Below are 16,369 nucleotides of genomic sequence, written 5' to 3' on the forward strand. Positions count from 1 at the left end.
AATTATATTCATTGGATAGCCCTTGAAAATTGATGAATTTCTAATATAATCAAGGCTATGCTAGAATTAAAACTTTAGAAGTTATGGTCACTTGAAGTTAGAGGCGAAAGTGGGGAATATTTTTTAAAAAAAATCGCCTTGTGAAATACAATGAAATTATTTAAAATAAAATAGACGATTCTAGACCAGTTTTTTAAGAAAAGTTCATTGAACCTAGTCTTATCTTCATAGGATGTCTCAAACTTGAGATATAGCAAGAAATGTAGTTTGAAAAAAGTTTTCAAGAACGTACTCATAACTCAAGTGAATGAGATCGTAAAAGCATAAAAGTAGATGCGCTAGACTTCTTTCAAGTTTTTAGACATAGTCTACGTTGAAAACATTTTCTGAATATCAATCCATCTTGAGATATGATATGTGGTATTTTTGCGCGCTTAATCTTTTGTCATCATTTTTTTATATTTCAAAAATGGTTGGAGATATAAAAATATTTTGAACGTGGACCCTAAATGAAAACTGATAAGAAATCTATTTCAGAAAACTGCTTTCATTTATCTTAAGTTTGAAGCGAGATATAAGAAAAGGCGGAAATTTTTCTAAAATATTCATTGTTCTCGACTTTACAATATCTCGGCTAAAACAAGACATATTATAATTAAACTGATACCAATTATTTTTTCCCAAAAAAATTAGTCAAACATAATAACTTCTAAAACATTATCTTTAAAATTTAGTAAGATTCATAAATATGTAATTTAAATTCTAAATTTCTGGCTTGGTCTTTGACATTGATGTTAAAAAAAAAACTTTTTTTTTGGAATCCGGAAATGTAATTATATTCATTCGATAGCTCTTGAAAAATGATGAATTTCTAATATAATCAAGGCTATGCTAGAATTAAAACTTTAGAAGTTATGGTCACTTGAAGTTAGAGGCGAAAGTGGGGAATATTTTTTGAAAAAAATCGCCTTTTGCGATTCAATGAAGTTATTTAAAATTAAATAAACGATTCTAGACCAATTTTTTATGAAAAGTTCATTAAGCCTAGTCTTATCTTCATAGGATGTCTCAAACTTGAGATATGGCAAGAAATATAGTTTGAGAAACGTTTTCAAGAACGTGCTCATAACTCAGGCAAATGAGATCGTAGAAGCATGAAAGTAGATGCGCTGGACTTCTTTCAAGTTTTTAGGCATAGTCTACGTTGAAAATATTTTCTGAATATCAACCCATCTTGAAATATGATATGTGGTATTTTTGCGCGCTTAATCTTTTGTCATCATTTTTTTATATTTCAAAAATGGTTGGAGATATAAAAATATTTTGAACGTGGACACTAAATGAAAACTGATAAGAAGTCTATTTCAGAAAACTGCTTTCATTTATCTTAATTTTGAAGCATGATATAGGAAAAGGCGGAAAATTTTCTAAAATATTCATTGTTCTTGACTTTTCAATATCTCGGCTAAAACAAGACATATAATAATGAAACTGGTACCAATCATTTTCTCTCAAAAAGTTTGTCTAACATAATAATTTCTATAACAATATCTTTAAAAATTTAGTAAGATTCAAAAAAAAGTAATTTAAATTCTAAATTTCTAACGTGGTCTTTGACGTTGGTGTTCAAAAAAAACTTTTTTTTGGAATCCGGTAATGTAATTATATTCATTGGATAGCCCTTGAAAAATGATGAATTTCTAATATAATCAAGGCTATGCTAGAATTAAAACTTCTGAAGTTATGATCACTTGAAGTTAGAGGCGAAAGTGGGGAATATTTTTTGAAAAAAATCGCCTTTTGCGATTTAATGAAGTTATTTTACATTAAATAGACGATTCTAGACCAGTTTTTTAAGAAAAGTTCATTGAACCTAGTCTTATCTTCATAGGATGTCTCTAACTTGAGATATGATAAGAAATGTAGCATGATAAAAGTTTTCAAGAACATGCTCATAACTCAGGTGAATGAGATCGTAGAAGCATGAAAGTAGATGCGCTGGACTTCTTATAAGTTTTAAGACATAGTCTACGTTGAAAACATTTTCTGAATATCAATCAGTCTTGAGATATGATATATGATATTTTTGCGCGCTCAACTCTTTGTCATCATTTTTTTATATTTAAACAATGGTTGGAGATATAAAAAAATTTTGAACGTGGACTCTAAATGAAAACTAATAAGAAGTCCATTTCAGAAAACTGCTTTCATTTATCTTAAGTTTGAAGCAAGATATATGAAAAGGCGAAAAAGTTTCTAAAATATTCATTGTTCTCGACTTTTCAATATCTCAGCTGAAACTTGATATTTTAAAATGAATATAACTTTATGAATTATAACCTTTTTTATTTTTATGTTAGTTGAAATACAATTTTATCAGCTTATTTTTATATGCATATATTTTTGACATATCACTGTATAATGCATTATCAATAGAGGCTTTTATTATTAAAATTGATAATTATTTACAATGATATAAAATCTGCAATAATTAGTAATTTTTTAACAAAAAAATAGTATATGAGAATAAAAAAGGTAATGTATATATTTTTCCTTTAAAATTTTTGTATTTTTCGGCAAAATATTTTGAAGAAAAGAAATGCCCTTTCGAAGCCATGATAGCTCAGTTGGGAGAGCGTTAGACTGAAGATCTAAATGTCGCCGGTTCGATCCCGGCTCGTGGCATCTTTTTAACTCTTTTTTATCATTAAATATTAATTTTTTTAATAATTTGCTTATTGATAACAATATTGTTTTTTTTTTCTCTGAAGAATTTGAATAAAAAATGTTTGTATAAATTTAAAAAACAGAAAGTTAGTTAAACATAAATGGATATGTATATTTTACAGTAATAACATGTATTGATAAATGTTATCAAAAGATAAATAGAGTATAAGAATATTTAATAATTTATACTTTTATTTTGTTTAATATTTTAACATAGTAATCTTTTTGATATAATTAAAGCTGTAGTTAAATACTTTTTGATAAGATAAATCTTAGAATGATATGAATATTTTATGATTATTTAATAATTACTCATTTGTCTGTTTAATTTTTATATTATAAAAATAATCACTACTAATTGTAAAAACTATAATTATGATAAAAATTTTAAAATTTTAACTATAAAAGTTTTACTAAATAAAATTATGATCAGGCATTGATGTTTCTTTAACTATTGAACTAATTTGATAACATTGAAACATGTCTGAAAATTCTAGTGATTCACTAATTTTTATTGCTACTCTTCTAATTGTTGGAATTCTAAGAATTATATCTCCAAATCTTTGATTTACTTCTTCTTCATTTAAAAAACTTTTAGAAATATAATAAAATAAAGTATTAATATTCTTTTTTTGTTCAGCTATAACATTTCTTTGTGAGGCAAATCCTAATCCATTAGTATCTGGATCAAAAAGCATTATAGCTTGAAGAATGGCAAATTCTGTTGTTGTGATACGAAGACACCTAAATGGTTTATATATAAAATCATAAGCTATTCTCATTGCTGGTGTTAATGTATTTAAACTAGGATTTTGTATAAATATTTCAGGAAAGTTATCTGAAAATGATTGACCATCAGGATGTTCAATTTTATCTAAAATATGTTCAGGTGTTCTGAAAGCTTCACACATTGCAATATAACTAGGTGCATGATTAATTATTAAACAAACTTTATCAGAGTATGGAAGTTTATTAAATGCTTTAAATGTTTTTGCCCAATCAACATACAATGTTATTATTCTTGATCTCCAAAATGGTACTTTATATTTTTCATTAGTTTTTGTTGGTTGAATTATTGGATCTGAATATGTTACATCTATTGGTTTTGAAAATCGAGAAGATGAATTTAATCCAACATTTAAATTAGGATATGCTTCTAATTTTCCTCGTGTTAAAAGTAATGTAAAAGTTTCTTCAAGTTTTTTTAACTTTTTTAAATTTGCTCTACAAATTTTAATATTTTCATTTGTAAATCCAGAAATATTTATAGAATCTGTAAATATTTAAAAAAAAAAGTTTATTAAATTTTATATAAATTTAAATACCATTTCCAATTGGTGAAACACTAAAATTATTTACCATAAATTTTTCATTAAAATTATTACTAATATTATTTCTTTTAATATTTCTTTTTGTATAACCAATTTTATCTCTATTATTTTGTATTGCTAAAAAAAAAAATTTTTTTTTTTCATATATAAAAAAATAATTTTTTTATTCATACCTGATTTATTCATACCAACATTGATACATTTTTTAAATCTACAACTTTTACAAGAACATCTTTCTACTTTTGAAACATTACAATTATTTGACTCTAAGCATGTATATTTTTTATTTTTCTATATATTATATATTTTTTTAAATATTTTCTTGAAACTTACTATAATACTTCTTCTAAAAAATGTTTTACTAAAAGAAGAAATAACAAAGATAATAATAATAATAACAATTTTTTTTTTTACCATCCGTTACATGATAATACTCCATAATGTATACCAGTGGCTTTGTCAGAACATACCATACAATAATTCATTTCCATATTATTTTATAAAATAAAATGTTATAAATTCTTTACAACAAACCTTCTAAAAATGTTATATTATTTTATTATAGTTTAATATTATATGAATAATATTTGTATTTTTATTTTTACTATATAATTTTATTAAATATATTTATATATACATATATATATATACAATACTATACTTAATAGGATTACTTGATAACACAATAAATATTAATAAAGTATATTTAAAGTAATTGTAGTTAATCAATAAAAGAGGTTGATTTATGAAGTTATTTACAATTGCTGGAGCAAATTTTATGTACTATTTTTAAATCAATTGTACAAGGTTAACATGTTTTATAGATGAGATGAAAAACTATTAAATATTAGTAAACTTTTTTTTTTTACAAGGAAGTGACTTTTTCAATTTTAACATCAAGTTTTTTTTTTTTTCAGACGATATATTTTGAAATAAAATGTATACATATATATATATGTCGGTGATGTAATTTATTTTTATTTAATGATTGATATAAAACAGCGTAATTATTTGATTGGAAACATATGATTCTATAAATAGGCATTTGAAATGTACCGATAATTGTATAATTAAAACATAATATGTTCTTAATTTTTTTTTTATGCAAAATACATTTACTATTATTCTTTACAATTATTTATTATAATTATCAACAATAAATGTCTAAACATTAAAATATTATCAACTTTTGTTTGTAAATTAAAAATAAATTGAAAAGAATAATAAAAATAAATTAAAAAATTATAAAATAAATTAGTTATCAAGAAAATATTATAATTTTATAATTATTTTTATTTAAAAGTCTATTCATTTTCTCTTTATAAACAAACTTTTATAAAATAATATTTTATTTTAAAATTTTTTATCTCTTATATATTTATTCTTACTTTTTAATGATAATTTTAATAATATTTTAATTATTATATATAGTATAAGTATATAATCTTTATGTTAAAAAGCAGATGGTGTGGGTATTGGAATATTAGTCATTTAACTAGGCAAATTGCTTTCTTTATAAAGATACGGTAATAAAACTTAATTGCTATTAAAAATATATTTTTATTTTTTTAAAGGTTTCATGAATGTTGTATAGCTTCAAAATACTACTATAAATACTGTACTTTTGATTTATAAATTAAATCATTTTTAGAAAATATTATTTTATACTATAACATATAAAGTTGATATTACAAAAATTCGCAATCAAAAGCTGTCTGATATACATGCTTTTGTATTGCTGAATTTTTGATATATTTACTTTATAAAAAAAAGTTTATTTTAAAATTTCTACTAATATATGAAGGTAGATAAAAAAAAACATTTTTCTATTTTTTATTATCATATAATATTGTTTATAAATTTATATAAACAACTTTTATTTAATTTTTATAAATATAATATAAAAAATCTCTAATAATTTTATATCTTTTAAATAAATATTTTTATAAATATTTTAGTTTTTCATTTACATAAAAGTACATTATAAATTTAATGATAATATTAAATTTTTTTAACATAAAATAATCATATTTTTAAATGTTAAACATAAATAATAAATATATATTATAAAATAAGTAATTTCTTTATAATTATCATTTAAAAAAAATCATATTATAATAATAAAAAATAAATATATATAAACATAAACAAAAAGTTAATAACTATATAAAATGTCATATAATAAAAAAAAAGAAAGTGAGAGGCGGAAACAACAAAAAAAATGTCATTTACTATAGCTGATGTATAAAACAGCTAACATTAGGATAAAATTTACTGTAACAATATATTAAGGTTAATAATAAATTGTTTTTTAAAACATTAAGAAGAAATATAAAGCCATACAAATATATTTATATTTAAAATATTTTTTAATATTTATAAAATTATGAAATGAACTTTTAGAATATTATAATTAAAAAAGTTAAAATAATAATTTTCAAAATTTTAAATAAAGAATAAAAGAAATCTATAGAAATTTAATATATATTTTATTGATTAAAAAAAAGTTGTAAAATTATTTTATAATAATAATAATATTTAATTTATAAAATAAAAAAAAACTTCAAGAAAACTTTATAAAGGTTAATCAAAAAGTTTATTAATTTTTTATAAGATTTCTTTTATTAAAAAAATATTATAAAAAGAATTTTAATGTTAGAAGAGAGTGATCAAAATATTTTATATGATGAAATTTTTTATTGTATTTATTATTTTTCATTTTGTTAATAGTCAAGTTAATGAAACTAATAATAATGTCATTAGAGTTGGTGCATTTTTTTCTAAAAAAATACAAAAATATAGAGAGTGGCAAATTTATCAATCCACTGCTTATGGAATAATGAAAGCTCTAGATCATGCTATAAATATTATGCCAATCCTAAAAAGTATTAATTTTATGTATGTTATATAATTTTAGACAAAAAAAAAGAATAGTAAAATAATTTAGACTTAGGTGGGACTATCCAGAATGTAATATTCCATTGGTAGCAGGAAATACTTTTGAATATGTAGATTCAGATAATGATAGAATTAATACAATTTTAGGTGTATCATGTACTGAATCAGTTGATGTTGTTACTAATATTGGTGCATACTATAATGTTCCAATATATATATGGTCAGTATTTAAAATGGTTGCTTCTGAAACAGAAAATGTTGTTCAAGTATCACCAAATTACATTGATTTTGCTCGTTCATTGGCAGAAATTTTAAAAACATTTAACTGGACAACAATTAGTTTTATTTTTCAATCAACAATAGATGCTTTAGAATCATGTGAATATTTTTCAGAAAGTTTTTTAAAAATTATTGAAAATGATTATCAAAATTTAAATTTAATATTAGTTAAAGAATTACAAAGTAATGAAACTTCAATGTTTGATTTACTTTCTTATTATATAAAAGGAAAATCTAGAATTATAATTTTATGTATAAATGATTATGTTACATTAAGAAAATTATTATTAAATTTTTATGATAATAAAATGAATAATCCAGAGTATGTTTTTATCAATGTTGATGCTGATATGGATTATTATATTAATGGTGAAAATATTAATATATTTCTTGATAGTGATATACTTCAAGATGGTAGAGATAATGATGCATTACAAATGGCTAAATATATGTTTCATTTTCAATTCTCAATGAGAGGCGGATACTCTAATGAACATAATCATTTTAGAGATATATCAAATGAGATGATGAAAGAACCTCCTTTTAATTGTACAACTGAATGTGAGGGATATAATCGTGGTGGAAGGTATGCAGGATATCTTCATGATGCTGCTTTAGTTTTTTATCTTTCATTAGGCAAAATTATTACAATTAATGGTGATATAAAAATTATTAATCAATTAGCTAAAAATTCATCAATTATAACAAAATATTCTATAGGAACATATGATGGTTTAACAGGAAAATTTACAATAAATGATAATTATCAAAGAAGTTCTGAATTTTCATTTAGTACATATACAGAGAATGGTGAAAATATTACAACATGGATATATGCTTTATGTAGTAGTAATAAATCAGTAAATTTATTAATATTAAAATTTATAAAACTTTTTTTTTTTAATTTATAGAATTTATCATTTACATATGATGATGCAACAACAACAATATGGAAAAATAGAGATGGTTTTCAACCATTAAATATACCTATATGTGGATATCAAAATAATTTATGTTCTAAATCATTTATAACTACAAATCCTGTAGCTTTTGGTTTCATAATACTTGGTGCAGTTATTTTGGCATGTGTAATCATTGGTTTTGTAATCTCATCAATTTTTGTTAAAAAAAATGAAGAAAAAAAACAAGATGAATTATGGAAAGTACCATATTTAAAACTTGAGGAATATGATATAAATTTAGAAAAAAATAATGAATCAAAAAGATCAATTAACTCTACTAGTCAAGTACCACAACATCATATTAATTTTGATTATAAAAAAGGAAAATATAAACTTTATACATATAAAGAGGATGTTGTTGTTTGTTGTAATTTTAATACATTATATGAATTAACTAAAAATGATATAAAACATTTAAGAATGCTTAGAATTGTTGATCATGAAAATTTATGTAAATTTATAGGATATTCTGTTGATTCCCCAAATCCAATGTGTTTTTATAAATATTGTCATAGAGGAAATTTAAAAAATGTATTTTGTAATGAGGGACATGGAATAAAAGTTGATGGTTTTTTTAGTTATTCTGTTATTATGGATATTATTAATGGATTACAATATATTCATCATAGTTTTATAGGTGCACATGGATATTTATCATCATTAAATTGTTTAATTGATGAAAGATGGCAAGTTAAAATAGCTGATTATGGTTTATCATTTATAAGAAAAATAGATAAAATTGATGATGAAGATTTAGTATGGGCACCACCAGAAATTATACGAAATGAATTAAAAATTCCTAATTCATCAACAGATATATATTCTTTATCAATTATAATGGTTGAGGTATTAAATCATAAAGGTGCATATGATAATTCAGATATTGAAGGAGGAGTTGATAAAATAATTTATTTAATAAAAAAAAAGAAAATAATACGTCCTAAAATAGAACCTATATTAGAAAATGTGCCACCTGCTTTGGTAAGAATATACAAAAAGATACTGTAATAATTATAGGTTTAATATTTAGATATTATTAATAAATGATATGTGGAGTGAAAATATAGATGAAAGACCATCAATTGATAAAATTAAAAGTTTAATTAAAGAAATGAATCCTGGAAAGGCTAAAAATTTAATGGATCATCTATTTTCAATGTTAGAAAATTATACAACAAAATTAGAAGATGAAATAAATGAAAGAACAAAAGAGGTTGTTGAAGAAAAAAAGAAAGCAGATTTATTATTATCTAGAATGTTACCACCACAAGTTTCTGAAAAATTAAAAAGTGGACAAATAGTACAACCAGAATTATTTGACTCTGTAACAATATTTTTTTGTGATGTTGTGGCATTTACAATATTAGCAAGTAAATGTACACCACTGCAGGTAGTTAATTTATTAAATAATCTTTACACTGTATTTGATTCAATTATTAATCAACATGATGTTTACAAGGTATGCCGCTCCTTTTTCGGCATTTTTTTTTTATTATTACCGTAAACTGTTTTAGGTTGAAACAATCGGTGACGGCTACCTTTGTGTTTCTGGGCTTCCAACTAGAAATGGTTATTTACATTCTAAAGAAATTGCTAATTTAAGCCTTGAACTAATTAAATGTTTGGATGGTTTTAAGATTGAATTTTTGCCAGATGAAAAGATACAAATTCGTATTGGAATTAACTCAGGGCCATGTGTTGCAGGAGTTGTTGGTTTAGCTATGCCTAGATATTGTTTATTTGGAGATACTGTAAATACCGCAAGTAGAATGGAAAGTAATAGTAAACGTATGTTATATTATTTATCTTTTTATTTTATTTATCTTCTTTTTTTTTATATATAACAGCTAATCATATTCATATGTCTGAGAGTGCACATAAAATATTAGTTGAAAAAATTGGTGGTTTTATAACAGAACCAAGAGGAGAAGTTATAATAAAAGGAAAAGGTGTAATGTCAACATTTTGGTTAATTGGTAAAATTGAAGAAAATTCTACTATTCTTAATAATACTATGTATAATATTTATAAAAGTAATGTTAAATAATTTTTTTTTAAAAATATTTTCATGAAATATAAAATACATATAAAATATAAATCAATTTTAAAAAATTTTATTTCAATAATTTAAAATTTAATAAAATGAATAAGTTTTTAATAAAAGTTTACTCAACATTAGTACAATTGTTATAACTGCCATTTTTAAGCATTGTTTTTTGTATTGTTGGCACATTACTCCATTCTTGTGGTGTTGCTCCATAATCAGATGAACCTTCAGCATACATTTGATTACATGAATTTATTTGAAGAATTCCCTTGTTATAACTTCCTGAAAGTAAATATTCTTTTCCAACTTCTAATCCCATAATTCCACAGGTTGCTCCAGATTGTGGAGTAAAAATAACATTAGGTAATGTAGTTAAATTTTCTGGTTTTTTAAAAACTTCATTATTCTCAGTATGATATAAAATATTTGTCCCAAACATTAAAACATTACTTGAATTATCTTCATAATTTTCAACTTTATACTTTCCAATGATTTTTACATAAGAAGCTAGAAAGAAAAAATTATATTAATTAAAAGATAAAAACTAACTCCAATCATTGTTACAAAAAATAATACTAGGTTTTCTTGGGGCACATTTACATGATTCATTAAATATAAATAATGATGAAAATAAAATAAAAGATATGATAGAAAAAAACATTTTGTAAAATAATAAGTTTAGATAATTTTTTCTTTATTTATAAATAATTTATTCACATATATATATAAATATATTGCAAAATGAAATGTTTGTATTATAATAATGACAAGGTCGTTGATTATTTGTTTTAAAATATATTCATTTGAATTTTTACAGCAATAGAAAAATATTACATCATTATTTACATTTTCCCTAGTAATATATTTACCAACAAATTTTTAACAATTAGTTGTCAAGATATATTTTTTTTTTCTAAAAATATATATTCAAATAAAATAACAATCGTTTTCTTTTTTTTATTTTAAATTTTTATCTTTGAATTATAAATTAATCTATAAATATATATTAACTGTTTGAATTGTGTTTAACAAAATATTACAAATACTATAGAGATTATTTTGGTTTTAATGATTAGTCATAAAAATTATTATTTTAAAATTTTTATAAAAGTAAATTACTATTATTAGTTGGAGATTTTGATGTTATTCCAGTTATGGTATTTGTTATATTATTCATAAATTCTATAGGAAATGGAAAAACAATAGTTGTATTATTTTCTTGTCCAATATGACTTAAAGTTTGAAGGTATCTTAATTGAATTGCATTTGAGTTTGTTGAAATAATATCAGCTGCCTCTTTTAATGCTTTTGATGCTTCTTTTTCTCCGTTAGCGGCAATAACTTTAGCTTTAGCCTCCCTGATAGCTTCACCCTCAGCTGCCATAGCTCTTTGTAAAGTTTTTGGAATACAAACATCTTTTAATTCAACTCTTTGTACCTCTATACCCCAAAGTTCTGTTGCTTCATCTAACATTTCTTGTAATTGATGTGATATATTTTCTTTGTATGATAATAATTCAGCTAATGTTCTTGTTCCTGTAATATTTCTTAAAATTGTTTGTGCAAGTAATTTTGTAGAAGAGTCACAATCTTGTACATTAATTGTTGCTTTAATGGCATTATTTACTTTAAAATATACTACAGCATCAACAAATACAGTGACAGAATCTTTAGAAAGTATCTCTTGTGGTGGGACAGTAAAAGAAAATACACGCATATCTTTTATAACTATTTTATCAATAAATGGATTAATATAAAATAATCCTGGTCCTTTAGCATTTCCAGGTAATAAACGACCAAGTCTAAATATAACAGCACGTTCATATTCTTTAACAATTTTAATACAAAAAAATATTGTAATTGGGGATGTTATAATAATGATAAATGTTGTTAAAATTATTAATATTTGTGCACATAAACCAGGATTATATTCATATTCACCTTAATATTTTTTTTTATATCATATTTTTTTTAATTATAACCTACGATTGTCATTATTTTCTTCATCATTCATTGTAAAAAATATATAAAATTTATAAAGAAAATATATAAAATATAGATTTTAATGATAAAAATATGATGTGAAATAAATTTTTATATATATGTAACTGATAAATAAAAAGAAATTATCAAATAGATGAATCATACCAAAAGATAAAATTACTGTTATTATTTATTCCACCCAATACTTTGAAATAAAATATCTCTCACAAAAAAAAGGTAAAACGTTTAATTTTAAAATTCTAATTAAAATAAGCATTAAAGTACAAACTTTAATGATTATTTCATCAATTTACATATATTTTTTATATATTTGATTTCCATTCAAATCATAATAAATATATATTCATATCTTAAAATGAAATCTAATTTATTATCTCTTGTCAAAAGTCTTCTTTTGGTTTTCAAAATTATTTTACTTTTTTACTTATGATATCATTAAATTATATTGATGATCATATGATCATTTAAATGTATGTATCAATATAAAATACTTATAGTCATTTTGATGGTTACAATTTTTTAAATGTATAAGGTAAAAATGATACTTTAAATTTACACCAAACTACGTTTTATAAACATATTTTTTTAAAATATTTTCTTTGTTAAGTTTTATTTTTTAAAAAACAAATATACCTAATTGCATCATTTACGTGGTTGAATTAAAATTTATAAAAAAAAGTAAAATTTAGTAAATATAATCATGATATAATTATAGTAAAAAATGCTTTTTTACTACATTTAATCAAACTTTAATATAAATATTTTTGTAATAATAAAGTTGTAAATAATTAACTTTATTATATAGGTATCATCACTTACTGAATCGTTTTATTTGAACAATAAAATTTTTAAACAAAATATGAAGGAGTAGAAGTTTAATGTATAATATATTTCAAAATTTACTTTCTTTTCTTCATAACTTTTTTTTTTAAAATGATATTTTTAGTAATAATATATTCTGTATTATTTATAAATACATTAAATGGTTGTTCATGTCGATTGAAATCTATTCAAGACATCATCTGTAGCAGTGATTGGGGTAAGTTTATTGAATATTTATATTTTATTTGTTAAATCTTTTAAAGTATCACATTTAACTGTTCTTGGAAAGTATGATATATTACCTGTTGATGGAAATGTAGAAGGTCCACAAATAGTTGGTAATTTTATGTATGTTACTTTACATAAAGAAATTTTTAAAATTTCTGATAATGAAACTGAAATTGAGCCATTAATTTTTACACCAAAAAATGATATATTATGTGGAATTCCTGATCTTGTTGTTGGAAAAGAATATTTACTTGCAGGATATTATACAGGAGATGTTAATAGAATAAGATTATGTGATCAAATGTCACCAGAAAAAAGTCCACGTTTCATTTACCCACCAGAATGGTATCAAATATCTGAAGAAATAAAAAAAAAATTAAGGGGAAATAGTTACAATTGTGAATGAATGTTAGAGTGGTTTCAATTTTATAATAAAATATAAAATTATCAAATAAAGTTTATAAAAAAAAATAAAATAAACTTTTTACAATTTATGATTATTATTTTAAAATATATTTAATAGATAATAGATAAAATTATAATGTATTTTACAAATGAATTAAATTTAAAAAACTTTTTTAAGTTAATCATTATGAGAAGTTAAAGTTAAATTTCTAGAATATCTTCTTTTTCTTGTTTCAATTGAAATATAAAAAAAGATTCTTGGTTTCACTACAGAAGCTAAAAATTTTTCACCTCTTGATGTCACAGATAAATACCCTGCCACATTTGAGTAATTTTCACCCTCTATTGTTTTTAAATTTTCTCTTAAATATCCATTTGTAATTAATTTGATAATAAATCTAGTAGCATCAGTTTCTGATAACGATGCACCTCTTCCAAAAATGTCTGTTGATTGTAAATCCATAAATAGACTTGAATTTTTATTTAAACGACCTCTATAACATTCAGCCATTTGTTTTACTGTTAATGGAACAACTAATGCTGTATTCAGTATACGTACAGCTTCAATAGTTAAATCAAACAATTTATAGAGAGGTACTGGATTATTGGCTAATTCACAATTATTACAAGTTGTTTTAGAATTTTTTAAACAATTATTATAATCATACATTTCACCAAAATATTCAACTAACATTTTCCTCCGACATTCTGAAATGGTTTCACAATAAGCCAAAATTTGATTAACCTTAGCATGTTGAATTTCACTTCTATATTTTGACATTAAAAATGATGAAAAAATGTTACTGCTACTATTTTCAATAACACGTTTATGTTTTAATGAATCTGAATATTTGTAAAGAATAGCACAATATGATGGAAGCCCATCTCTTCCAGCATGACCACTTTCTTCATAGTAATTTTCAATACTATTTGGCATACAAAAATGAACTATAAATCTCACATCAGATTTGATCATACTTCTATCTGAAAACATTGGTCTACAAATAACTTGAACTTCATTTGACATCCATTCATGTTTTGCCTTAGCCCTTTCCATAGCAGTCATCTTGGAATGATACACAACTGATGATATATCATATTTCTTAAGAATTTCATGAACTTTTTCACAATCTCTACAAGAAAAACAATAAAAAATTCCAGATTGTGAAGGGTATGTTTTTTTAAGTTTTCTTAATAAAGTATCTTGTGATTTTAAATCCTTATGAACTATATCATACATCAAATTTGGACGATCAAATGTAGAAATAAATGTCTTTGGACATTGCATTGACAGCAAAATTTTTGTCCTCATAATAGCTTTAGGTGTTGCTCCACTAGACAAAGCCATAATTGGAATTACTGGATTTTTAAAATTTCTTCTTAAATAACTTAATCCAGAGAAATTAGGACGGAACGTACTACTAAGTTCTGTTATATAATGAGCTTCTTTAATAACAAATCTTGAAAGTATTCCTTCTCTGTGCATATATGATAATAACTTTTGAAATTCCTCTGATCCATTAATTATTTCAGGAGTAACATATAAAAGTTTAATATTACTATTCTTTGATGTAATTTCATTATAAATATTTCTAAATTTAGTCTTTGTAAAATGACTTATTAAATCATAAACTTGTATATTTAATTGAGTTAATTTTGATATTTCATTTTCAATGAATGTTTTTGTGGGTGCAACAACAACAGTAATTCCACAATCAATAATAGATGTTAATTGATAACATAAAGATTTCCCAGAACCATTTGGCATTAATAAAAATACATCATGACCAAGTAAAGTTGCCACTATAGCTTCTTTTTGTTCATGTATAAAAGAATTGTGACCAAAAACTTTGTTTAAAGTTTCATAAATTTCTTTAATTTTATCATACAATAACAAATCTTTTGTGTCATTAAATTCACCAGCACTACTTTTTAAAAAGACATTTTCTTGATTATATAAATCATCTTCATATTGTTCAAAAATATTATAACTGAAATCACCATTCATATGATTAATGGTATCATCATTCATAGTATTATTATTTGAAATATCATTATTATTATCTATTGAACCATTAATACAATAATTTCTTTTAAATTTATTAGAATTAGCAATATTTAAATTGGTATTACAGATATTTTGTTCATTAGCTTTATTTGTTTCATTGACCCAGTTGTCATCATAGAAGTCATCGTAATTGTCATCTTCAAAATTTTGAATATTAGAAACTTGAGAAAAAACATCTTTTTGTCCATTGATAAAAATATTTTGAGTATCATTTTTACCGTGTGACGTTTTATCAATTTGGGAACTCTAAACAAGAATGCAAAAAAAAAGTTTATATGAAAACTTACATAATTATCCTCCATGTTTTTTTTTGTATCCTTAGAAGATGATGTAGTTTTTTTCTCAAATAATCTATGCATCTCTGGCATTCTATATCCAGAAGGAACATTAACAAAGTTAAATTTTTCATATTTTACTGTAGATTTAGGTTTCGTACTATCAAAAATTTCTTTTAACGTGGACATATTTTTAATTAAATTTTAACTAAAAAAAAGTAAAATTTTAATAAAGTGATAGAAAATAAAAAAAAATTTAAATTAGAGGAGTTTTTAAATAGTCTTAAGTTAATATATATGCTAAGATATTTTGAAATTACTAT

The 16,369-nt window shown here is 22.5% G+C and overlaps 6 protein-coding genes across 6 annotated transcripts; 2 read left to right on the forward strand and 4 right to left on the reverse strand.

Moving 5' to 3' along the window:
• Nucleotides 1–3,140: 3,140 nt before the first annotated feature.
• Nucleotides 3,141–4,549, reverse strand: SRAE_1000084100 (Transcription factor HNF-4 homolog; the record flags this gene model as incomplete). The annotated part of the gene is made up of 5 exons (XM_024647724.1): nt 3,141–4,000; nt 4,053–4,175; nt 4,232–4,349; nt 4,392–4,419; nt 4,473–4,549. 5 exons carry the CDS (start codon nt 4,547–4,549, stop codon nt 3,141–3,143), a joined length of 1,206 nt encoding a protein of 401 aa, XP_024501773.1.
• A 2,192-nt stretch (nt 4,550–6,741) lies between these two features.
• Nucleotides 6,742–10,244, forward strand: SRAE_1000084200 (Atrial natriuretic peptide receptor 1; the record flags this gene model as incomplete). The annotated part of the gene is made up of 6 exons (XM_024647725.1): nt 6,742–6,956; nt 7,006–8,095; nt 8,147–9,178; nt 9,228–9,656; nt 9,712–9,985; nt 10,045–10,244. The coding sequence occupies 6 exons, from the start codon at nt 6,742–6,744 to the stop codon at nt 10,242–10,244; spliced, it is 3,240 nt and encodes a 1,079-aa protein (XP_024501774.1).
• Nucleotides 10,245–10,362: 118 nt separating this feature from the next.
• SRAE_1000084300 (Netrin domain and Proteinase inhibitor I35, tissue inhibitor of metalloproteinase family and Tissue inhibitor of metalloproteinases-like, OB-fold domain-containing protein) lies at nt 10,363–10,905 on the reverse strand (the record flags this gene model as incomplete). The annotated part of the gene is made up of 2 exons (XM_024647726.1): nt 10,363–10,751; nt 10,794–10,905. The coding sequence occupies 2 exons, from the start codon at nt 10,903–10,905 to the stop codon at nt 10,363–10,365; spliced, it is 501 nt and encodes a 166-aa protein (XP_024501775.1).
• A 441-nt stretch (nt 10,906–11,346) lies between these two features.
• Nucleotides 11,347–12,258, reverse strand: SRAE_1000084400 (Band 7 protein family and Stomatin family-containing protein; the record flags this gene model as incomplete). Its single annotated transcript, XM_024647727.1, has 2 exons — nt 11,347–12,185; nt 12,231–12,258. The coding sequence occupies 2 exons, from the start codon at nt 12,256–12,258 to the stop codon at nt 11,347–11,349; spliced, it is 867 nt and encodes a 288-aa protein (XP_024501776.1).
• Nucleotides 12,259–13,181: 923 nt separating this feature from the next.
• SRAE_1000084500 (Netrin domain and Proteinase inhibitor I35, tissue inhibitor of metalloproteinase family and Tissue inhibitor of metalloproteinases-like, OB-fold domain-containing protein) lies at nt 13,182–13,704 on the forward strand (the record flags this gene model as incomplete). Its single annotated transcript, XM_024647728.1, has 2 exons — nt 13,182–13,287; nt 13,334–13,704. 2 exons carry the CDS (start codon nt 13,182–13,184, stop codon nt 13,702–13,704), a joined length of 477 nt encoding a protein of 158 aa, XP_024501777.1.
• A 177-nt stretch (nt 13,705–13,881) lies between these two features.
• Nucleotides 13,882–16,235, reverse strand: SRAE_1000084600 (Bloom syndrome protein; the record flags this gene model as incomplete). The annotated part of the gene is made up of 3 exons (XM_024647729.1): nt 13,882–14,836; nt 14,942–16,017; nt 16,059–16,235. 3 exons carry the CDS (start codon nt 16,233–16,235, stop codon nt 13,882–13,884), a joined length of 2,208 nt encoding a protein of 735 aa, XP_024501778.1.
• Between the last annotated feature and the right edge of the window lie 134 nt (nt 16,236–16,369).

The sequence above is a fragment of the Strongyloides ratti genome (genome assembly GCF_001040885.1).
Source record: "Strongyloides ratti genome assembly S_ratti_ED321, chromosome : 1".
Lineage (NCBI taxonomy): Eukaryota > Metazoa > Nematoda > Chromadorea > Rhabditida > Strongyloididae > Strongyloides > Strongyloides ratti.